General features: G+C 44.6%; 1 protein-coding gene across 2 annotated transcripts in view; it reads left to right on the plus strand.

The window, feature by feature from the left end:
* Window positions 1-27117, plus strand: part of Ntrk2 (neurotrophic receptor tyrosine kinase 2) — a 305974-nt gene that overhangs the window by 51882 nt on the left and 226975 nt on the right. For both annotated transcript variants that reach the window (XM_028772066.1, XM_028772067.1), the window contains exons 6-11: window positions 252-388; window positions 1272-1404; window positions 2351-2656; window positions 12124-12159; window positions 14727-14824; window positions 19373-19472. In XM_028772066.1, the coding sequence (XP_028627899.1) occupies window positions 252-388; window positions 1272-1404; window positions 2351-2656; window positions 12124-12159; window positions 14727-14824; window positions 19373-19472 (810 nt within the window). The remainder of the gene's footprint in view (window positions 1-251; window positions 389-1271; window positions 1405-2350; window positions 2657-12123; window positions 12160-14726; window positions 14825-19372; window positions 19473-27117) is intronic.

Below are 27117 nucleotides of genomic sequence, written 5' to 3' on the forward strand. Positions count from 1 at the left end.
ATTTAATTCATTATAATTAACTCTACCTTGGCTCTGAAGCATTCTAACAAGGTCATCGTTTGAGTTTCATTCTTCCGAAATGCTTTCAAACTAGTTTTCCTAGACAATCTGATTCTATTAACTCTGGGGCCCAGTGGAGGTTTCTAAACTTAACTGAGTTACTGAAACAATAGGCTTCTGCAACAATGTATGTCTGACTATTTTGATTCTGATGGTAACTGTGGCATTTCTGTGTCCTTTTCTCTTTCTAGGTCTGCCATCTGCACGTCTGGCTGCCCCTAACCTCACCGTGGAGGAAGGAAAGTCTGTGACCCTTTCCTGCAGCGTGGTGGGTGACCCACTCCCCACCTTGTACTGGGACGTTGGAAATTTGGTTTCCAAACACATGGTGAGGCTGTGTTTAGTTCTGTCTTGTAAGGGTGACAATGAGGAGACCATATTAAACATATTGATAATCACTCTCTTAGATTCCTTTTCATTGTTCTGATAAAAGGCCCAGACAAGAGCAACTTAAAGGAGAAAAGGTTCACTGGGTGCCCAGTCCCAGGTTACATCTCCAGTCCTTCCTTAGTGGGAAGTCACAGCCCCAGGAGCTTGAAGGAGCTAGTCAGAGTAAGTTCATGGCCAAGAGGAAGGAACAGTGAATCAATGCATGTATCAAATCATTTCTTCTTATCAGCTGGGAATCAAAATAGTCACATCTGTATTTTTTTCAGTGACACCGTGACCGGTCACCACATGTACGGTGGATAATCCCACTGTAGCTAACCCAGTTAAGACAATCTCCCACAAACTAGCCTAACCCAAACAGTTCTTCATTGAGATTCCCTTTCTAGGCAATCCTATATTGTCAAGTTACTGATCTATACTAACCATCAAAACCACCCAATATTTTGCTTGCCTACACATAGGCATTTATAATAACTTTTTAAATGTCGTTTAGTTTCTACTTTTTTAATTAGACAAAGCCAATCCAAAGATTACATTTAATTATCTGTACACATCAGATTGTCGTTCTGAGCAAGAAGTGGTGGCCCTTTTAATCTTTGCCCTTGGAGGAAGGCAAGAATCTAAGAGTTAAGTCAAACTCAGCATTGAGCAATTAAAACCCAGAACCAGAGAATAGCTCCCAGTTACTTTGAGGAAAGTGTGTGTGTGTGTGTGTGTGTGTGTGTGTGTGTGTGTACTCTATTTCAGGAAGAAACTCTGATATTTTGGGATTAATTCTAATCAATGTTTTTTTTTTTTTTTGTCTGTTATTTCATTTGTAGAATGAAACAAGCCACACACAGGGCTCCTTAAGGATAACTAACATTTCATCTGATGACAGTGGAAAGCAAATCTCTTGTGTGGCAGAAAACCTCGTAGGAGAAGATCAAGACTCTGTAAACCTCACTGTGCATTGTACGTATCGAGAGCAGAGTACGCCCTCCATGCTCAGTGACTGCGGGTTTTCTGCCTCTGTCATGGGGCAGTCTGTAGGCTGCTTAAGTTTGTGACACAGGAGTATATCTAAGGCTTTTGTGTGTGCTTAACTAAGAAGCGGTGTCAGCCCCTTGTTCTTGTTCTGAAGTCAGTTTAAGGAAACCATTTGCGCATGCCTAAATCCCCAAAGCATAAGATGGTATATATATTTAAAGTTGGATAATCACTAGGCTGTTTTTCCCAAGCTGAAATCAGACCTCAGACATTTCAAGAATCAAAATGTGGACATTTAGAATCTAGTCAAGTTGAACCACGCTATAATTCAGAGCATCTAAAATTGTATTGCTATTCAGCAGTGACAGAATCTCTCAGGCTCTCGTTCTCCATGCTAATCCCTCTGTAGCAATAGTAACAGTAACAGTCGCTGTCTTGATTAGTCTGATACATTTTAGCAAGTGTTCCACGGGATCAGAGCTTCATGGAACATTTCCAAAGTCATTATCAATTTAGTGACTTCTATAGTTATTTTAATTATTTAAGGAAGAATTACTAATGAAAAGAGTGCCTCTCATTATTTCTTATGACGAATACACATAATATTAAGATGTGTGCGTGTGTAGGGGGAGCATGAACAAAGACAAAGTAGACCTCAGATGACACATTCTACCATCAGTCTCACTGTGTTGTGTGAGTCTTGAGCACAGTGGAATGAGCTGTTCCCAGGAGCTCCTGGTAGGGGCTAGACCAGTCACATGATACAAATATTGAATCTGCAGTTTGATTGGTTTTCTTAAACTAAATGATGGTTAAATAAAAGCTCTTCTTGACATAGAATTCAAGAAGGAGGATTCTGAGCTGTCTGGTGCTATTAAACCCCCCCCCACACACACACACACTTTCTCTCTCTGTCTGTCTCTGATTTTAGTTGCACCAACTATCACATTTCTGGAATCTCCCACGTCAGACCACCACTGGTGCATTCCATTCACTGTGAGAGGCAACCCCAAGCCAGCGCTTCAGTGGTTCTACAATGGGGCCATACTGAACGAATCCAAGTACATCTGTACTAAGATACACGTTACCAATCACACGGAGTACCACGGCTGCCTCCAGCTGGATAACCCCACTCATATGAATAACGGAGACTACACCCTGATGGCCAAGAACGAGTATGGAAAGGATGAGAGACAGATCTCCGCTCACTTCATGGGCCGGCCTGGAGTTGACTATGGTGAGTGTCTGGAGGCTTTGCACGTGGGGGAAGGGTAGAGCTATGCCCTAAGCTACCGGATTTGCTAGCCACGTGACACAGGAGCTCTGCTCCTCATGGCAAGTGTGGAGTGTGGATAGCTAGGGATGTAGATCTTGTCTAGGTGCTGGCTGCCTTTTCAGCTTTAAAGCCATTAGCTAAAAAGACTCATGGGGTGAAGCTGTGTTAAGGAAGGGGACCTGTGTGACCCGAAGAAGATAGGGAGTGAATGAGTTTGACCATTAACGGTATCCACACAGGATTAGTGATGGAGGGCTTTGGTAGCTCGTGAGAAGGTCGTTCTAACCACCATCTCAGTGCTTAATGAGATCTCACACCTGAGGAGCTAAGCCCCATGAAAACTCAAGAGCAGAGCAACTGGTTGACTCATAAAATATTTAAGATTTATCTTCTACCCTCTTATCCATTTGGGATCAGAGTCCCATCTTCCTCTTCGTGGGTCAGAAGCCGACACTGTGGATCTTGCTTATCTGGCTATGGTGCACCCCACTTTTAACAGGGGAGGAGAAGGCCCTGCCAGGCCAGCAGGAGAGCTCCTGGGAGGGCTCCTGAGATGAGGGACAGTTACCACACCTTTGCCCTTCAGCTACAGCACGGCAGAAGAGTGTCCCATCCACTCGGTCTGGTTGCTCAGGTGACTGCTCCACTGAAGGGCCGAGCCTGCTTTGTGATGTTGAGGCCTTCACTGTAATAGCTGGGAGTTAGCCTGAGTCACAAGTGATATGGTGGAGCGAGAGGGAAAGGGGACCGTGGAGATCCGAAACAAGAGGCTGCTTGGCCAGCTTTTACACGTGGGGATTGTAAGGCAGCTTGTGGACAAAGGTGATTCAGGCAAAGCTGCTTTCATCCACGCAGAATGGATTTGTCTAACAATAAACAAGAGGGCAATCATTCTCTCTATGAAAGCACCTCCTACTTCCTTGGTGTTGTCTAAATATCTCCTAAACATCCAGGCTTCCTGAGCATGCTCAAAATGTGATTCGAATTATGTCAGTTTGATTTACCAAAAGCCCTGCAGGAGTACATAAAACAAGCAGTGTTTGGAAGCGACACCCAGACACCCCTGGTTGTTGTAGTCATTCCCGTTAAATCTTCCTCTTAATTGAGAGTTTAGCTGCTTGGCTGTGTCTGTTGCAGTAAATCTCTGGATGGGTGTGCTTCTTCCTACGCCTTTGTGAGAGCAAGAGCTTCAGAACGAAGCCAGAGACTCCAGCTTGGGAGGGCAGCTCTTTGTTCGTTCTTCAGTAAAACTTTTATTTGTGAGTAATTTTAGATTTATAGAAAAGTTGTAGACGGCACAGAGAGTTTCTGGAGGCCTCTGCTGAGGCTTCCCAGTGTCACTGTGGTCCATGTGCCTCGTAGAGAACCGGCATTGGCAGGTTATGGTTCACTGACTTCAGGCTTTGTTGTGATCTTCGATGGCTCTTTGGGGTGAAGCTTGATTCAAGTGAAGGCCCAGAGTCTGAAAGCTCTAAGAGGCAGGTCTGTGTCCTTTGAAAGCCACACACTAAAGGGCCAGTTTTACATGGATTTTGATGTAATTTCCCTTGAATGTTCCTCTATGATACTAATATTTGTCTGAATTAAGCTTCTCTCATCCATGTGAACTCAGTTTTTAAATGCATAAGTTTTTAGGTTTGTTTCCTGGCTTGATCATAACTTGGAGGAGGGTCTCTCAAATATCTTTTTAGAAACACTTATTTATAAAAAGTAAAAAGTCAACTGAGTTTTTATTATGTATGTGTGACGTGAGTGAGGAAGCCAGAGGACAGCTAGTAGGAGCCAGTTCTTTCTTTCTACCACTCAGACCCTGGGGATGGAACTTTATAGTCACCAGGCTCAACAGCTAAATTTTGTAAAGTTGTTTCCCCTCCTCTTTGTTCCTCTTGCCCACTCACTCCTTTTTATTACATAATTAAAACAAAAATATTAAAACAAAAATTTATTTTTATTACATATTAAAACAAAAATATGGGGCAGCAAAGATGGTTCAGGAACGTAAGCATCCTTCTGTGAGAGTGGGAGGACGTGTGTTCAAATACCTAGCATCCACTACGAGCTGGGCATGAACTCATGCTTGCAGCCCCAGTGCTGGGGAACAGAGGCAGGTGGGTCCCCAGAGCTTGTTGGCCAAGCTGCCTAACTAAACACATGAGCTTCAGATTCAGTGAAGGATGCTGGAGGATGATTCCCGGGGTCCTCTTCTGACACCTGCGCATAAGCATGTGAGGACCACAGGCCTACAGATAGTGGGCATGAACATGGACAGGTGTGCACACACACAATAGAAAAAGCAAACTGTTAATGTCTGGTTTGAGGAAAGACTGATTTATTTTTTGTCTTTAACTGTTTTTTCAAAGGCCAGCTATCAGGAAGTATTAATGAGGGATAAAGTTATGGAGACTTGGCCTTGGGTGATGGCAGATATAGATGACCCTAGTGGGCCATAAACCAACGTGACCAATTAGAGATTAGCCTCATTGACTGTGGAATGGAGTCTTGGTGGGTATTTATGAGATTTACAGTCATAGCATTCAGATAACAACGGTCCTTAAAATTGATTCCTTTCTCCTTTAACCTCCTCAAAACTAAAGTAAAAGAAACAAATAGAAAAAAGAAGAAAAATGACGGTCGTGTTCCTGGTGGGGAATTCCACATTAAGGACATTGGGGGGGGGTCAGGCTTGACCTTTGACCTTTCATCTCTTCCCATTTCTGCTGCCATCATGGAATGGCTGGTGAAGGATGGCTCTCACAAACCTGTGTGGTGAGAATAAATCCAGTTTCACTGGTGGTATTTTTGATGACTATAAAGGAAGGGTGGGAAGAAAGTTCAAGTCACAGAATGAAGGAGCCCCATTCATTGTGATGTCAGTAGCTTTTCCATACAAAGAGTGAGGACAGTGGTCCTGGTGTCCCTCAGTAGTGTGTTCCTTATTCAAGCTTAGCTTTCTCAGGGATGGTTGCTCTGTTTAGGAATATGTTTTTTTTTGGCGGGGGGAGGGAGGGAATGAAGAATACTGAGAGAAGTCAAAATTCAAATAAAAACAACCAAAAATTCTCTATACTAAAAGATTTCCAAAGCTTGAATTAGACAGCCTGGGCAGTGTGGGTTCTTATTCCAAGTTCTGAACACAAAAAACCATTGCCCGGTGTCAGACACTGCTTTTGCCAGAACAGGGAAGGGCAGCTTGAGGAGTAGCTATGGCACTCAGGCCCAGGGCGCCATGTGTAAGATCTGAGGGTGTGAGGTGGGAACTGGAGAGTAACCCAAGGTCCCTATAAAATGTCTTTGGACCATGGTCACTGACTCCACGCACCCACCCAGGGTGATGTGTGGAGTGACAGCTGCCATCTGATTCTTAGGTGTCCACAAAGCTAGTATCTTCCACAGATGTTAGCTTCCGGACATCTGGGCTAGTTTGTGAAAGAGAGAAACCTTTTCTTAGGCTCCAGGCACTGCACTCTGCCATCTTGGATCCAGCCTTTGAGAAGTGAACCCATCTCTGGGCATTCTGGCCTGTGTTAAAAGTGGAAGGTGCAGCTTCCTGTTCCTGAAAGAGATGGAGCCACCGAGTCTGTGTAGTGCACCAAGGAGCGCCGCCTGTGGAAACTCTGCTAATTTTATTTCATCATTGGTTTTCACTGTCTCTGGAAAAGCAGCTTCTAGGAGCAGTGGTCACAGACTCCCAGCATGGAGGTTCTGCTGTGCAGTAGAGTCAGCTGAGCGCTTTCAGGCAGTGTCTTTGCTTTCCTTCAGTTTCGTGTGTGTTCCTGAGGCCTGATCTTAGCAGTTCTGACTTAGAGGCCCTCAAGTTAGCATTTGGCATTTTCCTCTTTATGATATTCAGACAATACCCAGGGGTGAGGTCTGCCCAGCAGGAGGACTATGAGCTGGGAAAGAGTTTTCTGAGTAAGTCGCAGGCTCTTTCAGTTATTTAGGGCCACACAGAGAGGCCCTGTTCAGTTATCCGGAGCCACAGAAAGAGAGAGAGAGGACTTGTGGAGAGTCTGAGTGAGTAGCAGGCACTTTCAGCCACAAAGCGAGAGGCCACGTGGAGAGATAGCTTGTCATGGTCTGGAGAAATGGCTCAGCACTTAAGAGCACTGGCTCTGAACCAAAAGACTTGGGTTCTGTTCCCAGCACCCACCTGGCGGCTTATAACTTGTGAGTAACTCCAGCTCCAGGGGATCTAATGCCCTCTACTGTCCTCTGTGAGCACAGAGCATGCACATGGCAGAAATACATGCTGGCAAAACACTCACATACATAAAATGAATCTAAATTTAAAAATAGTTTATCACATTAGAGATAGAAGAGATAGAAGACAGGGTTTGGTCTTGTGGCTGTTTCCCTCCTCCTTGCTCAGGTTCAGCTATAGATCAGACCTGGGATTGGCTGGCTCTCTAGCTCACCTGGGATTGGCTGGCTCTCTAAATCACCTGTTTCATAGGTGGATGAGAGTGAGGTAGAGATGCTGATTCAGGGGGAAAGTTGCTGAGAGCTAGCTTGGTGCCCTGCAGACTTGGGAATGTCCCATGGTACCACTGGACTTGCTTCTCTGGAAGCCTTTCTGTGTTCTGCAGAGTATTTTTCTGTAGTTCTTGTGACGGGAAGCAAACACATCTCTACCTTAGCCAGCAAGACTAACTGCCTTCTTCACAAGGAGCCTCACGTTACTAGGGTCCCTCTGTATTTCCAGGTAGCCTAGGACATGAGAGTCCCCACAGAGACTTAACTCAACCCCTTGCTGGTGCCATACGCTTCAAAGGGAACACTCAAGATCCTTGACCTGACTCTTTGAGGTGTATAGGTTGAAACAAATGTTATCCACACCCCATGGCTGTAGTTGGGCCTGGTCTGCTGAGCCTACCACGTCCAGGAAACACAGTGGAAGCCCGCAGAATGGGTCTGTGGGAGGCTGCCGGGAGGGAACAGGCCACAGCACTTCCTGGGGAACGTTTAGTAATTCCTTCCTTATTCTCCCCTCTCAAACTACTTATCACAGAGGGTGAACTGGACTAGCTGGGTGCAGTTTTTAGCCAGTTTCATTGTGAGTTCTACCTCTGAGCGTCTCCCGTTCACACTGATATAGTCACTAAGGCTGGGACACTGTTAACTCATTGGCTTGCACTAGACTCTGGGTGAGTTCGAACAGCATGCCAGCTCTCTCTGGAGGTCAGAGAAACAATGCAGATGTGACTTCTTAGGAATTTGGTGTCAGTGGTGTCAGCTGTAGTGTAGGATCTGGCCACTCTTCTCAAAAGGAAGCACCCAGGTCCCAGTCACTGATGGGAATGGAAGCGCTTGAACTTTGGTTCCCTGGCCAGCTTCTTGCCATGCTTGCCTTCATCCTGGATCTAATAGATCAGCTTTATGGCCCTTGAACATCCCTACCCTCATATCAGGCAGGACCTGGCAGAAGGTCTGTAGAGACAATCGGTACTGAGAACAGAGGAACTTCTTGACTATCTTGAATTACTGAAAGCTACTGAGCAGAGAGTATTAGTTGGGGTAGGTGGGACCTGTGAGCTTTTATTTTAACATCTGGCCAACTCCTGTTCCTGACATCCCCCCAGAAGGTTCCTTCAGACCCTCTGGGGCCGTGAAGGGATGGCTTGGTTTCTGGTGTGGCACAGGCCTCGAACCCCAACCCTAATGGGGCAACGGCAGGTGTTTGGCCATGCCCCCAGACCCCAGGATCCTGACATGCCATTGACCTGCACCTTGCAGTCACATAGGGCAATGCAGCCCCTCCCAAAGAGGTGCCACCTAACTCAGGTGAAGGGTGTGACTACAGGCCTCAGTCTCAAGAGATTTCCATATTAATGAGATACCTAAAGGCCAGAGCTGTAAGCTAATTAAGTGACCCTCCCCCCTCCCTCCCTATTTAAGTCAGGCCCGTCCTGACTTAAGTGGGGGTGCATCCAGATCATCTCTCATCTGCCATGTCAATAAAGCTCTTGGAACCCCGGACTTCCTCGTGTCATTGGGGCCTGCCATTGTGGTGGCTCTTGTTGGAATTCAATCCTACATGCAGAAAAAAGTAGCTTATGTTTTGCCACAAGGAAAGAATTTGGGCCTGTCGTGAGTAGCTTCTGACTAAATAGCGCTGGTTTCAAGAACTCTGAGGACCAGATGTTTCTTCAGTGTGAGCATTCTGACTGGGGTCAAATCGTCCCATCCACGTCAGCACACAAGAAATTCAATACGTCTGTCTTGGAGCAGACCGTAGAGAACTCGATGATGACACTCTTGTTTTGAAGCTCGTGATTCTTTAGGCAGCTCAGAGAGTGTCTCTCTGGCCCACTCATTCAGGAAGAATGTCACAGCTCCAGAATGCTCATTCACACAGCAGTGGGAGTTAGTGACTTCTGCTCCCTAATTCAGGAGCAGTTGTCTCCTATGCAAAAATGCGTGTCAGGGACAAACTATAAATATCGGAAGTGTTTTTCCCACAGTTTCTCCCAGTGCTGTTTTGTCAAAAGATTCATGATGTGGGGTGAACTGGCTCTTTCTCTCTGCCGAACTTAGAAGGCCCCAAAGTAGCAGATCTAGGGACGGTGTGTTCAAGTCAAGGAACACACCAAGAGTAAATTTCTCCCCAGGTTCCACAGAAGAGTAGAATGTGAAGCCCGCACTGTTTCAATCATCAAAACCTGTTCCTTGTCCTAGGGCTAAAACTGCAGAATCACAGATTCTTTCCTGCCTTAGAAACCAAGGAGAACATGGTTTGGGCACAAGCATTGGATAACCAGGGTCATTAAGATTCATCCTTACAGCTCTTGCCATCTCCAGAGAACTAGGGTTGATTGGTTACACCTTCAGAGGTTCCTGAGGGCTTTCCACAGCCACGCTGTTATCCTCCCTCATTCTAGGGCAGATGCCATTCTTTCAGGAGAGAGGAGACTCAAAGCTGGTGGGTAAGAAAGGAGTAGAGCCCTCCTGCTGTCAAACTGTGGCCTCAGCCTCTTCCTCTGAGGGGACAGCCTGGCTAGCAGAGGTCTCATGTCAGAAGCCTGCTGATCCAAAGCGAGTACTACCCACTAAAAAAAGAAAGAATATGTGTTCTGCTCTTCCTACCACAAGGTTTCTTTGGAGTAGTTTAAAGATCATGGAATCTGCAAGGTAACATTGAAGGAAAAGACTAGATTGGAGAGTATTTGAAGGGCTGGAGGCTGGAGGATGGCTCGGCAGGTAAAAAGCATCTGCTGCTCTTATGGAAGACCCAAGTTCAGTCCTTAGCACCTACAATGTCACTCACAGCCATCTGTAATGGCAGTTTCAGGGGATCTGAGGCCCTCTTCTTACCTCCACAGACACCATGGGTGAGGTGCTCAGACACGCATGTAGGCCAAATAGTAAGACACATAAAATAAATAAATCTTAGAAATTAACGCATTAGAGAGACAAGGAGCTAAAAAGAAGGAAAGAGGCATGTCTCCCTGCCCCCCACCATGGCTTTTCTCTTGGTGGCAGACCACACAATGCCTGTTTCCATGCGACCTCTGTTTTTCTAGTTTATTTTCTTACCCTCTGACTAAGTTTCTCCCGAGCTGTAGAGTCTTGCAGTTTAACAAGTCATAATAATCTATTCAGGCAGATTTCTAGACGCCCAATGAGGTGTGGTTGACGCTGGAAGTTAACGGGGCAGAGAGTGCTGGTGTGCACACCTGTAATTCTAGTGTTGGGAGACAGAGCTTGGGGGGGGGGTGATGTCACTGCAAGTCTGAGGCCAGCCCAGGTGAGACCCTGCCTCAAAAACAAAACTAAAGCAAAGCAAAACAAAACAACAACCAACCAACAACAACAACAATAACAACAACAGAAACCCAAAGGGGAAGATGAAATCAAAAGGAGAAAGGGTTGTATTCAATGTGGAATGGAGGCATTGGTAAATGCTTTAGCTTGGTAGTGTCTAGAAAACAAAACAGTGATTTGTTCTTGGCCATGGGCTAGCCTCTCCCCTAAGTACTTTCTCCTGGAGGTAAAGGCACCTCCAGATTATTCTGGGGCTTTGCTGGAGTGAGAGGAGCAGTAGATGTCTTACACGGGGGCATCAGGAGATTCAATTCTGGGGATTCTCAATGCTTTATTCACTAAGTGGTCCCCGGACTACTTGCAGGGCAGCTGCCTTACACGATGTTGTAATTCTAAGGATAGATATTTTGATATTATATTTCAACACTATATTGGCAATGATAAAAGTCACCAAAATACAATTGAAAGTTTCTTGGATGATTGCTTTTATGTGAGTTAACACAGCATGGTCACAGATGACTTCGAGGGTTGGATGATGAGCATTTTCAGGTGGTCATGTTTACATAGACTCCAGCTATGGTTAGGCAGCAGGCCTGATTTGAAGCACATAGCCGTCCATTTAATTTTTGCTCTCTAGAACAGAAATTCTTTTTCTGAAGTATATTACAAGTCTAGTTAAACACAAGGGCCATCTTTACTTGCTTGCTCATTTAGACTAACCTTGGTTGTTACTCGTTGAGGAAGTCAGAAGCTGAAAACTGGCTGAATTCTGTTGATGTCGGGGCTTAGAGGTGAAGTGATAACTGGGTAAGCCTCATGGCTACAAGTTTTGCTGTTGATGGGCAGAGACTGGAAGCACAGGGAGGTACTGCGGGGTTACCTTCACAGCCACTTACTTAACTGTCAGGACTAAGTGCATTTCCCAGCATGATTGCCTGTTAACCTGGGTAGCTGAACTCAGGAAGCTGGAAGCCGGAAGATTCACCAATCTTGTGGACACCAAATTTGAACATTTTAAATATGTTTTTTATTTTTTTAAAACATTTTATAGAAATGCCTTGCAGTGAGCTTTTCTGATCAAGTTGGTAATTATATAGCCACACAAATAAGCTTTTATCTGTTTTATATTTACCTCTGGTAGGAAATTTCCCTCTGCCTCTTCTCATCCAGGGACTTCAGTGGGGAAGCACACTCTGTTTCTGGGCTGTTAGAACAGAGCAGCCTTTGGACTCTTGTTTCTGGGGAGAATGGTTGGTAACATGGATAAATGGTTCTGGGATACATAGTGCAACCCCAAAGTTCAGAGGATAACGAGAATGCTATGAAAATTGCCATATTTGACATAAAAATATCTAAACTATGGTTAACATAGCCAGCTGTGTAGTGGAAACTGGACAAGGCCAAGATGCACTGATTTTTTTTTCCCCAAACAGATAAGTGATTTCTCATTGTTTTGGGGGAGATTTGGAGGAAGAAGAAGGAGACGACAGCTTTCTATGTAGGGAAACCAGAACCCTAGCTCCTATGTATTTGTCCTATGAGCAGCGGGCAGCCTACCTGGATATAAAAACCTCAGGGCATATTTAACGTATTTCACTCGGTACAGCTAAGCAGCCGTTAACTCTAAAATGTGTACTTATATGTTTTTAATGTGTTTTGCTTTTCAGAGGCAAACCCAAATTACCCTGAAGTCCTCTATGAAGGTAGCGATCATGTTTCTTCATTCTACATATCTTTCTTTTCAAAATGTTTGTGCATAATGAAATAAATCAGCTAAAAGAAAGCCTGTAAGCTGAGTTAAATACACATTTTCAAGTGCTACATGAGCCAAAATAACATCTCAAGTATCACCCAGTATTGATGGCTCTTTTCCCTTGATATTTACAGTGCCTGTAAATAGCACTTTCTCTCTGAGGCTCTCTTCTTGGAAGTAGTAAATCCATTCTGCTCTCGGAGACATTTTGTTTCCGTAATTGGGAACTAATTACCTGTTTAAGAGCCATGATGACGGAGAGAGGGAGGTGGATCACCTTTGGCCCACGGCAGGAAACACAGACGAAATTTTTTTTCTTGTATAATGCAAAAGACCGTTCACGGGCAGGAGCATCCTTAAGGGAAGGCTTTATGTGGGGCAGCTTAGCCGGCCACTGGGCTGTGTCATAGAGACCCTCGGTCTCTGCTGTACGTTTTACCTCTGCCGACCAGCTCTGCTGAGGCTGGTCTTCTTGGTGGTGTGAGCCGATGCTGTGGTGTAAATAACCCAGACCGTGGTCCATCTAACCTCATACAGAGAAGCAGGATTGCTTAGCTCCGAGTCGCTAGTCCCATCCCCAGAGGGGCAGGCCAGCTTTCCTGGGCTTCAGAGCCTAGATAAAGTGACATCCCTTTTGGAGCAGGGAAGAGGGTAACCCAAAGGCTACATTAATGATGGCTTAGCTGCCCACTCCTACTCTTTGCCTAAATGCCAAGGGTGTGTTGATGGATATAAAAACTCTAGCAGATTTCCAGGCTATCATCATGATTATAGAGCCACCAAGTTTATATGTGATGGGATTTGTTTCAAGACTGGGACTAAAACTCAAAATGATTAAAATTGGATTGGTTAGGACACCATACTTTAAAAGGTCTTTGCTAGCTTTTCACTTCCATGGACATGTTATCCGATGTTCCTGCCCGCTAGGGTCTGTAATGTGACTCTCACCTTCAGTGACCAAAGAAGATCTCCATCGCACATGCTTTTCCTATAGACTGTCCTATGCTTTTTATATGTGTATTTAACTCCAGCTAATTTTAACTGGGAATTATGCTGCCTTTACCTGTGTATACATGCTAACCATTATTTCATCTAATTTGTGGCTTGGTTGATTTTGTGCAGGTGATTCAAATATATATATACACACACACATATATGTTTTATTCAACCTGCTGGGGCTTTAAGAAAAACGTGTTTCAGATTATACCACACAGCATGAAGTTTGAACAGTGATTTTTGCATTTTAAAGTTATGTTTGGAATTTCTTTTCAGTAACTTCGAAACTTTAAAAATGTCATCTTCCCAGTGGCTCCAGATTCCACTGTGGGCCTTTTGGCTAAGATGTCATGGTTTTAAACTAGAGACATTTAAAGTGGTCTAAGTTCTGAATGGCTACTTGGCTATACTACAAAGAAAACCCAGTAAATAAATGATGTCTGCTTATGTCTGAAATCAGTGAGTTTTAAGATATTCCAAACAAACATCGTTGAAATGCGAGTTCTGGCATTAAGAGCACAACAACAAACATGGAAAATAAATGCCCTTTCTGTTACTTTTTTCACTCGCATTCAAAGGAACATGCGCTAATAAAAATGTGGTTTGAATGGCTTGCCCCGAAGCCAGCAGGATGATCCTTCCTTGCCCTGGGGCTGAGCTGATGAAGATGAGGGGCACTGGTCCCAGTTAGAGCCCAGAAACAGGGCTTTATAAGCCATGTTGTCAGCAGCCAGCTTGCTAAAAATTTTCTGTGATATGTAGTATTAAGAATAAGTACTTTGACTACCCGTGAAAATCAGTTGATCATTTCCATTCTAATCCATGTATACTAAAACTGACCTAGAACATGGTGACTGACATTGAGATTTGTGGCAAAATAAAGCCGTATCGGTACGACTAATTATTATATTGGTCTATTCATTATGGAATATTGGCATGCCTGAGCTCTTCTGAAAATTCCTTTGTGGATTTCCACTGATGCTCATATCAGGTCGAATCTTAAGCCCTTGACCTGTTCTCCAAAGAGATGCTCGTACCCAGAAATCAGTGCTGCCTTACAGTCTGGCCTGTCATGTGGCACCGAGGGCTTCTACGTGGCCCCAGACCTCCTGCTGAGAGTTCTCTCCTTTAGAACTGGCAGCCAGATCTGCCCTCCAAAGGCCTTCCATGTGGAAACATCCTTGGCTCTTATTCTTGTTTGTTTTAAAGGTGGCATCAATAAAGTGGTATTTTAGTTAAGAGTAAAGGAGAAACCTTAAGCCAGTTTAGAGTGTCCAGCAAAACGGTGTTGGAGACATGCAGACCAAATGCACTGCTCAGTTTATGCAGCGCTGGCTTTCCAGGCATTGACTGAGCAGCCAGGCACATCCCCCACACAGCCAGGCTGCCCCGACAGTGATTCGGACTCTCAGAGCCTGTTTTGCCTTGTTCTTGGACTCATTGTAGGCCTGTGTACGTATGCATGTCAGCCACCTAGCAATGACTTCCTGTTCTTTCTCTTTCTCTTATCTCCAATTCAAGACTGGACCACCGCCACTGAGATGGGAGAAACTACGAATAAAAGTAATGAAATCCCCTCCACGGATGTTGCTGACCAAAGCAATCGGGAGCATCTCTCGGTGAGTGGGGAAACGGGCAGTTCCTGTGTGGGTTCTGACCACTCTGGATGCTCATATGCCGGGGAAATTGTCACTGCCTGCATAAGACAGTTAATGTTCTGATGTGAGCAGGCCGTCAGAGATCGGAGGCTCTACTAGGAAGGCTCAGAAACAATGATGTGGAGACCACGCAACCTCTAATTTATGTGATTTTCTCGTAGTGCAACACATATTTAATTTTTCTGATACTTTATTTATTTACTTTTTATGTGTGTGGGTGTTTTTTCTGAATATGTAGCTGTGCACCATGTGTGTGCAGTACCCAAGGTGGCCAGAAGACAGTGTCATATCCTTAGATCCTCGGGAACTGGAGTTAACAGAAGGTTGTTAGTAGCCATCTGGGGGCTGGGAACTGAACTCAGATCTTCCACCGGCCTCAGAAACACAGTTTACTTTATTTCTGTGTCTATGTGAATGTATAGCTACAAAAGCCAGGAAAAGGCAGAGAGCAGAAGGGAGTGTCAGATTTTCTGGTGCTAAGCCACCTGATGCGGGTGCTCGGAACTGAATGAGGGTCTTCTGGAAGAGCACCAGGTGTTCTTAAGTACCGATGTCTCCCAGTCCCATAGTGCACCAACTTCAATAGTTATTACTCTTTTAAATATCTGTCCTTTACAACCGGACTACTGGGAAATCAGAAAACCAGTTCTTATATTCAGAGAACATATTTTCACATCTATTTCTTTCTTTTCTTAAAATAAAATTTGGGTGTCTGCCAAACATAGAAATCCAGTTGTCTTTAGAGTGTCTTTAGAGAATGTTGTGGGGAAGGAAAACCAGGCCTGTCTTTTTTAGACAGGGACTCTGGGGGTGAAGTGGTCTTCAGCATTGCCAGTGCAGGGTGATCAACCTAAGCACGAAGAAATGAGAGGGGTATTGGGAATGTAAAGAAGATCTTGCAACTGGAAAACATGATGCAGGTGGTTCACTGGGAGGCTCAGGCTGATGACAGAGTCTTGAGATAGTCCCAGGTGATTAGCCTCATTCTATAGCGAATTGCTTTTGAAGGGTTTGCCGGTCCTAAGCATCCATGGTGGGATGAGTCTGGTAACTGCTCTGCTCAAAGCCCAGCTTCATGTTGAATTTTCCTCTCACTCGGCATGTCCTGTGAGCTCTGATTCCTTATTACCCTGAATCCAGCCATCTTCCCTCCTTCTGCCATACCTGAGTGACCTGCTCCTGAATGATGTTCACCTGCACGATGAGTGTGTACATGTTTGGGCACGTATATGCCTAAGTGTTTGTGTTGAGAGGACTGCTTTCCACTGTGGTATCCAAGGATGAGACACAGGTCAACAGGCTTGCATGAGGCAAGTGCTTTTACACACCGAGTCACCTCACTATCCCAGTCACCATGTTTTTCAGTCAAAAGGACAAATTCTAAGATCTCTTATAGATGCTTGAAATTTCAGGTAGTTTTGAAGCCTGAGTGGGATTCAGGGACCCTGTGAGTTCCCACTACAACCCATAATGAAGGTTGATTTATAAGTTAGGCATAGCAAAAGATAAAAAAAAAACACTAACAAAGTAAGTATCAAATATAACAACATAGTATCAGTTTTTCCTTGCAGTCGCTATTAAGTAAGTAAGGACTCTGAACATAAATTCTGTGAAGCCATGACAATGTTTCTTATGAGTAAGAAGGCTACTAGCTAACCAACACACGAGTAATGCACATAACAGGGATAGGCCAGGCAAGTTCAATGGAGACGGATTTGGTTAGGTCAAGGTGATCTGCTGTCACTTTGAGTACACAGAGGTTGAGTTTAGACCCAGGGTTTTCAGGGGTACTGAGAGAGCCCAAAAATAAGAAAACAGCAGAAGGGTCTGTTATCAGACCCTTGCACATCATGGCCATTGTCAGTGCCCTTGAAGTTCTTTGTAACGGACTTAGGGTTCTTATCTGACACCAGACATGAAACCGCAGAGGGATTAGCCATGACATCTTATTTTCCTGCCTTCATTGTGAATCATACGCTCTGTTGTGAATAAATTACAGTTTTTGAATAACCGGATAGACTGGTTTGGATTCCAAGCTGCACGACCTTGGGATGCTTACTTATTTATTTTTCCTGAGTTTTAGTTTTGACTGTACCAATGTTTACTACAGTAGCCAATGTTCCACATTCACTGTCCACATGAACTCAACGAGGAGGTATAATCTACAAGGCAGTGAACTGGTAAACATGTAACTTACGAGAACCAGAGAGGCACATCTGAACTTCACACTCAGAGACAAGCCCTGTCTGAACTATCTACACCTGCTGCCGTCAGGGTATGCTACACGACAGTAGCAAACATGCCCCTATCTTAGGGGCTAAACACCACAAAGATTTCTTTCAGGCTTCATTAGGTGTCTTCCTGGGAGTCTTTCAGCTTTATTCTGACTGTAGGACTTGCCTGACACACAGCTTCTCCTTGGAGCATTGGTGTTCCTCACAGCAGGGAGGAAATGCTACTGAGAGGGGCAGAGCAGGGCTCCTCAACAGTGAGACTGTTGGCTTTGGTGGTGAGGAACACAGAGAGCTCTGTCCTGGTCATGCTAGATGGTTAGCATCAGTCTTGGCTTTTCTTCACTAAGTGCTCATGGGACCTCCCCCAGGCCCCACTGACAGAATCTAGAGTTGCCCAACAGTCTTCCGATGACTGCATCATGCCTTGCTGAGAACCATGGCCTTAGACTCAGATCTCAGATTGACAGATATTGTCTATCCTTCATCAACACTGGCCTTAACTAATATTGTAAATCCACCTAGTCACAAGCAAGGTGGGAAATACATTTTTTAAAGAAACAGGAGCCAGGATCAGTTCAGTAAGGAACACTGATCATTCCCTTGGAGAGTGGTTCTCAACCTCCCTCATGCTGCAACCCTATACACACTTCTACATTCGATGACCCCTGAACAAAATATTATTTTTGTTGCTACTTTGTAACTGTAATTTTTGATACTGTTATGAATCATAATATAAGTCTCTGTTTTCTGATGGTCTTGGGCAACCCCCGTGAACCTCTGAGAAGTCACCCAACTCCCAAGGGGTAGAGACCCACAGATTGAGAACCACTGCTTTAGAGGGAACCATAGTACTGCTTTAAGGATTAGTAACAGAGTGAATAACACAGGAGTTGGTAAGCACTGCCAAAGGGCAGCATCTGTGTTTATGACTAAAGTTTTATTAGAACATGGCCCTTGTACACTTATTTTCAACTTACTCTAGCAGAACTGAGTTCTTGCAACAGAGGCTGCATGCGTGCGTGGCAGAATCTGATAGTTCTGTCTGGTAGATTACAGAGTTTGCCAATTCCCTGATCCTTGCTGGTCTGGTTGTTTTGATAATTTGATGAAAACCAGAGTCACCTGGAAACAGGGATCCTCAACTGAAGGAGTGCCTCTATCAGAGTGGCCCTGGAGGCGTGTCTGTGGGCATTTTCTTCATTGATGGTTGATGTGGATTAATTGTGGGTGGAGGCACCTTGGTGGGAGGTTCTAGGATGTCCAGGGAAGCCATGGAGATAAATAAGCCATAGGAGCAAAGCAGTAAACCGTTCCTCCACACTCCCTGCTTCAGTCTCTGCCTTCCAGTTCTTGCCTCGGACTCCTGGTAAACTGTAAGATGAAATAAACCCTTTCTTCCTGCGTTGGTTTTAGTCTTGGTGTTTATTACAGCAACAGAAAGCCAACTAGGATACTTGGCCGAGCAAAATCTAAAGGCACCACACAGTGCGTTACATTGTTACGTCTCTCTTTCTATAATGTCACAATGTCCTTCAAGGAATAAGAGGCTCATAATGTACCCAGAGGAGCGGTGGTGGCAAGGAATACTAAGTCTCCTTGTCTTCTTTTGGGGGGTTGTGTCAGAATCCGCACAGCTACTCTTTCTACTTGCATAACCAGTGACTTGTAATTCCATTTAAAAAAAAAAAATTTACTGCCTCTTTCTGGCCAGTTTCATCCACACAGGAACATGAACAGATCAGGGATGTCTGTCTCTAGTTGTGTTCAGGACTGGGATGCACTCAAAACACCTCCCTGCTTCCTGCACACCCTGGCTTCTGCAAGCTGTGACACTAACTTGAAAAGGTTATTCACTGTGAACAACTTTTAAGCACTCATAGAAGCAATGTGAATGATGAAATTGTATTTGTCACTAGCATCAAAACATTAATATTTTTTCACTCATTTCCTTTCTTCTCCTTCCCTTTGTGTTTGCTCCTGTGTCTCTACATAGGAGGATAGATAGATGTAGCCACAGATAGGATTAGTTCTGTGAGATCAGTGAGATATCTGTTTATAAGTTTAACATGCTTCCTTCTTTGTAAAGTCAGCGCCTAATAGGACTTACCTGTTTCACTGCAGGACTGTTGAGGTTAAAGTGTCCCGCTGTGTCTACAGGATTATGAGAGTGAATAGCAAGTGCTCAAGAAAGGTTACCTACCACAGTCATCACTGTCATCGTAGTGCAGGGAATTGCTTTGCAAGGCCGTCACAGCCTGCCTCTCTCTCTTCCCAGGTCTATGCGGTGGTGGTGATTGCGTCTGTGGTGGGATTCTGCCTGCTGGTGATGCTGCTTCTGCTCAAGTTGGCGAGACATTCCAAGTTTGGCATGAAAGGTAAGCAGAAGTCTGCTTATTTTGCTTCTTGAGTGGACTCATTTTTGGCTCATGACTAATGCTAATTATCACTGAAAGAGGAAGTGGCTGGATTTATGTTGACTGGGTTTTAAGGCTGAAAAATAGCAGCAAGGATATGATACTACAAATGAAGACAGAATAAGCCCACAATTACTCAACCTTGCCCATTTTCCCGTGAGTGCAGTTGTCCCAGGAGGCATGAACTGGTTTCTCGAATGTGGACTAGCTCAGCAGGGTTAGGCATGGGGCAGCGCTTGAGTAATGCTTGCTGTGGTCATGGATAGGCGAGGCACAGGGGCAAGGAGATGCTATGGCCGACGGCACGAGTGCTCCTTTCTGTTGTACACTGAGATTCCAAGTCTCCTGTCACCTGCTTTCTTTTGCTACTGCTTTTCTATATTCTTAGTTTCTGAAAATTAAGCATCAAACACTGTCAGAAGTAAAACAAAAAAAGCCACCGTGGTACACCGAGGCTGTGCATGCAGATGGGTTTTTATTTAAGTATCTCAGGTCTGAGAGGTAAGAGACTGTATTGTCTCAAACAGATAACTGATACTTTTTTGAGGCTAATAAATTGTATTTGGGGGCAGGGATGAGGAGACACTCAAATGCTTTTATATAAAAATGAAGAGTTCCGGGGACTAAGAAGCATTTGCTGTGACATTTAGGCCGATTTATCAGCTGTTATGGGATCATTGCATTTTGTGTGGTCTCTGACAGCTCTGTACTGTAAATGCCTAAAGGGGGAAACTCTAAGAAGGCTTGGTGGTGACCTGAGTGGAGGATCACGTATGTGGGTGTCTTTACTTAAGCAATAGTACCTTCATGGGCCCTGGATGGATGGTCTTTTCTGATGTTTCCCCCCCCCTTCCTTTTGGTGACCATGATAGGGATTCTCAGGTGTATCAATTCAGATGTGACACAATAGAACTCTTCCAGTCTTGACTGCCTCAAAGCCTGTGCATCTTCCTTAGGAGAAAAACTCCTTCGCTCTAATAAGACTTGGGGGAAGGAGTGTCTGGAGTGACAGGAGTGATTGTAAAAATGGCTTCTCTAATCGAGTGACAGAGACTCACAGGGTTCCCCCAAAGTTCTCACATAGTTGGGTCTGTGTGGATCGGGAAATTGGTGTCTGGACAGTGTTCAGGGGCGGCCCATGCCAGTGCAGCCCAAGCTCTGAGAGTCACTAATCCTTTGTCATGAGTAGAGGCTGCCACATCTTTCTTCTACTGTGACATTGTGGGGTTGTCATGCAAACTGAACCCATCCATCTCTCCCCCAATCCACCAGGCTGGGCTAGCTGTCTGCTCACATGTGCTGGGTACCTACCATAGGCCTCTGCGGGTCTCACCCTCACCAGGTGCTTTGTTTCCTTGGGGACATTTTGAGCATGAGTCCCCAAGCACAGCTTGCACTGGGAAGCATCAGGCTCTTGAGACCGAGTCTCCTTTCTTGAAGGGTTTAACTTGAGGATTTTCACCTGTGGATTCTTCTGAGAAGGGTTATGTTTAGGCCCTTCTGGGAGTTCACTGGAAGCATTGGGAATCCTGGGAGCAGAGTCTAGGAAGTCTTCCTGATACTGTCCAGGAATGATACATGGACAGAGGAAGTACCTACAAATGGCAACCTGTTCTTCCGGTTGTGCAATGGAAGGGTAACAAAAGTAGACATTTGTTTCCAAGGCTATATTCCAGACAGAACCCCCAAAACTGGAGCAAGCAGTATTTTAAATAGATAGCAGACAGACGATAACCACCTAACACCCGAGTTTTCATCCTGCATGAACTGGAAGAACTTGCTTAACCCTTAAGCATGGCCGCCAATGACTTCTTCCAGACAGTGACTACTATGGTGTGTTTTCTGTCTTAGTCTTAAACATAAATAAAAAGTACATTTGCGGTGCTGTCTTGGAGACTTGTGCTCTGTTTGGAGCAGATGGACTTTGTTTTATTTTTGTTTTCAGCCGCCAGTCAATCTGTGGTATGGTCCGTACAGATTGTCCCTGATCCGAGGTTATCACTTAACAAGTCAGATGTTGAGTCTACCATCATCTTTGGGGATCTAGAAATTAAGATGGGGCTCATGGGTCAAGCACAAACAAAACAGAACTAAAGGTGGTGTTGAAAAATTAATGTGAGTTAATGTACTTTCAATGCCATCAGAGGGAAAGTCATGCTCATAACATATGTCCTCAAACGGGAAGACTGCAAACATCATACTCCTGAAGTAGTCAGACGGTGTGCTGGTCAGAGTTTCTCAGGAGCAAGAGAAGAAACTACATCATCTTTGCCAGAGATCAGGACCGCAGATGGCTGACAACCCACCTTTAGGCTTTCAGGGCTTTGAGCCCATCCCAGCTGCGTTCCTTTTCCATGGCTGTTAAGAAATAACTAAATACCTGAAGCTGTGGGCTGTATATAAAAACAAGGTCTGTTTGGCTCATGGTTCAGAAGTCTGGAAATCCAAACAGTAGACACCTCTCCTGGGGCGAGGCCTCTCCTTGTCCTTCCTCAAGCCCAGCGGAAGGTGGAACAGGGAGAGAATCAAACCACCAGGTTAGTTAGGAAGTCCAACGGCAGGGCAGATCAGGCTAGCTCTTTTATTGCTTCTTTTGTGAACTCACTCTGCAAAGCCCACGTTCACCCCTTCCAAGGGCAGCAGCTCACTGTCCTAGCCACCAATCACTTGGTCCGTTCCCTTACATGTCCTACGCCACCTTTCAACACCACCACACTGGCTACCGCTCTTCTAACATGACTCAGAGAGCAACCTGGCTTATCTTACATGTCAACCACTTGAATTTGTGGTACAAGCTTTCGAATAGTGAACTAACAGTTTAGTGCTGTTGCTTTGAAGATCTCTGAAGCATGTGTCTTCCTTCATTCAGACCTGAAGCTGGCAGAGGGGTCAGCTAGTGGCTCAGATTTTGCTGTTAAGCTAGAATTTATATTTCACTCTTGCTTGTTTACTGTAGTTTAAGCATCTTGTTGCAAATGTGATAGGCTACTGGATCTGTGACAGAAGCAATGTCAAGCGGGAGGGTTGTTTTCCTCTCCATTTTCTCCTGCTTATTTCTGTCCAGTTACTTTTGTTGTTGTTGTTGTTAAGTGTCTAGTTACTATTATCATAAGAGTTCCAAAAAAAGTTACTGTATCAGTGTTTGGCCATGCGCACTGGGTTATTCCTATGCATAATTAATACAAGTATACAAAACCCGTTGTGTGTCTACCTGCACCTGTCGCCACACTGATGTTTCTGTAGTTATGATTTGATTCATTTTCACCTAAGACTGCCTCCACTTTATTTTGGTTAGTTTTCAATGATACATCTCTCGAAGAATTTTCAAAGCGGCTTGTAGCTAAGGAAGAACAACAGGACCACGGATGTGCAAGCCAGTGTATGTTCTCATGCTCCGACAGAATCTTACTTGACTCTCCCAATGGCTTCTTGGCCTCTCTGCTCCAGGTTGTAGAAACACACATAATGGGAGTGGGGGAACCCGTGGCATCTGGGTTGCTGGCTCTTCAGAGGGTGTTCTAAGCTGGGAGCCCTGCCACAGGCAGTGCTGGGGAAAAAAAAACCACAAGGAGCCAGCAGGCTTGGCACTCGCTGTGTAGAAGAAGAGCGTGCTTGGTGATCAGTGTGCTGTTTGCACTTCCTGACATAAATGCACTGTGGTGTTTCTCCCTCAGGACGGATGCATCTCTTGGACTCCACTTATCTTAGTGGTCCTAAGAGATAGCAGAAGGCATGAGAAAAAGGCAGTTTTCTCTCACAGCCCCAGTGGCCCAGAGGTTTCATTTAAAAAATGTTCATAAGCACAGTAGGGCTAAAGCTGATGCCACTGACAGTCTCTGCCTTCTGTGAGCTCAGAACAGTCCAGAAAGTCGAAGAGTCCAAGTTTAACACCTATTTGGACCAACTTTTAAAAGAGGAAAACATGTGAGCGAAACCAGAGACAGGGTCAATAGAAACATCTGAAAAGACAAACTTTTTCCGCATGCGTCTTTCACTTTTGGGAAAAAAAACCGCAGTGCATTAAAATTAGAACACGAACAAAAGTTTGTTTTCCAGACTTCCATGCAGCTTAGGAATATGTAATTCAAAAATAGAAATTCTCCATCACTCTTTCTCACTCTGCCGTCCCCACTCCTAGATATAACTGCCTCTATCTCGCAGGATGCATGCATTATGCAAATGATCAAATATGTAGCTTTAATTCTGTGTAGATAACCAGAACAGAACCCCTTCTTTTATCCCACAGGGAATTCATAACGCCATTCTTGTTCCGAGTATTTCCTGAGGTCACAGTTGACCTTGTGGCCCTTTTGGCAGCACTTGGGCCATTGCTGTGCAGGACTTCCCGGCACCCTGCCTTTAGGCTGCTTAAGTCTCATACCTACCTCTGTCCCTTCCAAGTTTTACTTCTTTGAGCAAGTCTCACTATCTCTTGCTTTGTTTTGGTAGTGGCACAGGCATAGGTAGCTGTGCTCTCCTGCTGTGAAGAGACCGGTGACCAAGGGGACTCTCACAAAGGAAAGCATTTAACTGGGGCTGGCTTTTAGTGTCAGAGGTTTGGTCTGATATCATCTTGGTGGGAGCATGGCAGCAAGCAGGCAGCCATGGTGCTGGAGAAGTACCCAAAAGTTCCTGATTCACAGGATGAGAGAGAGAGGGGGCTTTTGAAACCTCAAAGGCATAGTTCCTTCATTAAGGCCACGCCCACTAAGCTTTCTCAAGTAGTACCACGCCCTGACGACTAAGCCACCACAGTAGCCTTTTATTGCTCTAATGAAATACCCAAGATGGTCAACTTATAAAAGGATGAGGCTCATTGTGGTTCACAGGGTTGGATCTGAATATAAGAGTTCTGCCTTCGGTATCCTTCAACAAGGCCTATGCAGACGCGTCACCTGAGAGACGTACCTCCTTTATGTGAGACACAAGCATCCCCAGCTTTCAGTAATTGCTGTGTATTCTTATCATTGCTAATGTGCCGTGGTTTACTTAACACTTTTGGACACTTAAAGTTTAATTAAAACTTCAGAAAATTAATGTATATATAAGCATAGAGCTAGATGAAAATGGGTGGTTGAGAGGAGGAAGTGCACAGCTCAAATGTGAGCAGCTGCCCTAGGAAGCTCTTTACTGACAGCGTCTTCTAGCAACAAATACACAAAGGCATTCTTTCATTATTCTTGGCCATAGTGAAAATTATCGGTCAGAGTTCTGTATATTTATTAATTTAGATTAAGTTGATTATTTTGTTAATAATGTTACAAATCTTCATCATACTGGTTATACGTATTAGTCATGCTTTTCCTAGTCTTTTGCATTTAAACAATTGTTTTAAAAATTTTGTTAGATTGCTTGATATAGAGTCTCACTTTGTAGTCCAGGCTAGCTTCTAACTTTCAGCAAATCCCGACTTAGTCTCCTAAGTGTTGAGATTACACGTGTGAGCACTACATCAGCGTGTTTTAACTTTCCAATAATATTATTGGTAAACAAAAACATTTGCCTTTTGATGGAGACAGACCTTTGATCTTCTCCACCTGAACCACTCGGCTCCAGAAGGCCATGAACATATTTCATGTCTTTGCACTTCTACTCTGTCTGCTTTCAAGTTTAGCTGCTCTAGGCTCTGTGCAGCTCCCTGTCTCTCTTTTAATTTTGTGTGAAATACTCTTGTCTTATTCCAAGATCCACAGGAAAAAGACATGTGAGAAAATTGTGGTGTGACATTTTCGGAATATTATTTTAACTTTATGGAACCAGAAAGTCACTGACAAAACAAAAAGACATTTTTTGAAGAGCTCAGTGATGAACTTGCTGCGGGGATGAGCGCAGGGCTTTGTTAGTTCTTCACAGGAGAGGAACGGGACGCCTCACAAAAGGGAAAGAGAAAACGGGCTTACAGGAAAACTTTAACTCTCTTCCCCACAGCCTCAAACTGAACTCATATATACCTCAGGAATATCTTAAAAGAAAAAAAAAGTTGTCAGTACTCACCAATCCTTGATAATTTCTGAACAACAACAACAAAACAAAAAACAAACAACAAAAAAACCCCACACAGTTGATAGAGTTGACTAGCAGTTAAAATATATTTCTGGAGAAGTAACTGGCCTCTTCCTGTTGTTTAGAGCTGTGTGGCATCTCAGACTCACAAGCTGACTTATTTTCCAAATCTCTTCATACTTTTCAAGAAAGTATTTACCTTTTTCTTTTTGTGTATAAATGGTTGCCTGCATGCATGTGCCTTTCCCATATGTGTGCAGAGTCTGTGAAGGCCTGAAGAGAGCCTTGGGTCCCGTGACGCTGAGTTATAGAGGGTTGTGAGCGGCCGTGTAGGGGCTGGAAACTTGCCTGGGTTCTCCTCAAGAGTGGCCAGTGTGCTCTTCTCCACCGAACCGTCTCTCCAGCTGTCGTTCTTACTTTCATGCCAGCATTGTGTGCATCTATATGAGGGCAGAGGAGGCTTACTCTGTGCCCAACATTGTAAAGGCATGTAAAACTTGACGGAGCTGGTGCTGTTTACCTAGGAAGCAGAACAACCAGTCTTTCTCCCATTAGCTATGTAGGAGAAATTATCTTTTAGTTTTAATTTTAAATTTTAATTTAGTTTAAATACTCATGGAGTATAGTGTGACATTTAAATACACAAATTCAACTGTTCATAGTTTCTTAGTTAGAAGTGGGGGGTGTCCTGAACCCCTTCACACTCCATGCTAGAATGTTGACCAATGGGCACACTAGAATGGCTTGTGCAGTAGACACTTGATGGCCTGTGTGGGGAAGGAAGACTCAATTTTCACTAAGCATACATCTCCAGTTGAGGTCACCTGCTCCACTGATGGACAGCCAGAGACAACACACACAGTCAGTCTGTTATTAAACTTATAAAAGAAAGAGGAAGTAGATGGGGAGAGGCCTGGGGGGGCAGATCTTGGGGGAGCGAGGGGTGAGGAGTTGGGTGTCAATATGTTCAAAATATGTTTTATGAAGTTCTCAAAGAATTAGAAATACTAATAAATCCATGAGTATAACGTACTGTGATTGGATCAATCAGCCAGCCCATGCATTACCTCAGCGCTTACTCCTCTGTGCTAGAAATAGCGAAGTCCTCTGTGCTTGGGCTTTTAGAGCCACAGTTAGACAACTGCATTACCAGGCAGCAGGAACCATTCCTCTGAAGACCCCCACAGAGGGGAGACCCTCACTCAAGTCTCGGAAGGTCGCGACCACCCAGTAATCTGCTCGAGACACCATGAACTGGAGCTATAGCGAGGTTTATTCGGGCATGTGACAGCTAGCTGCCGGTCAATTCGTTTGCTCACGCAGGAGCTGAATTGACCCCGACAGCCAGTTTGAGAGGGGGTTTTAAAGGGAAAAGCCACAAACCAAGGAATGGGGAGGGGGATGAGGGGTTGCTAAAGTGGCATAACATAAAAATAGTGGAACATTCCAAAGGAACCCAACCTACATGAGTCAGGGTCAGGTGAAAACTCTGTACGCTAATCTTTCTCAAGAATGTGGTCCTGCCATGTTACTTCGGCCTTGCCCTGTCACTATGGTTCTCAGCTTGGTTCCACCTAGCTCACTTGCATTCTTTTCTTTCTCT

Source organism: Grammomys surdaster, unplaced genomic scaffold (genome assembly GCF_004785775.1).
Source record: "Grammomys surdaster isolate TR1022 unplaced genomic scaffold, NIH_TR_1.0 211, whole genome shotgun sequence".
Taxonomy (NCBI): domain Eukaryota; kingdom Metazoa; phylum Chordata; class Mammalia; order Rodentia; family Muridae; genus Grammomys; species Grammomys surdaster.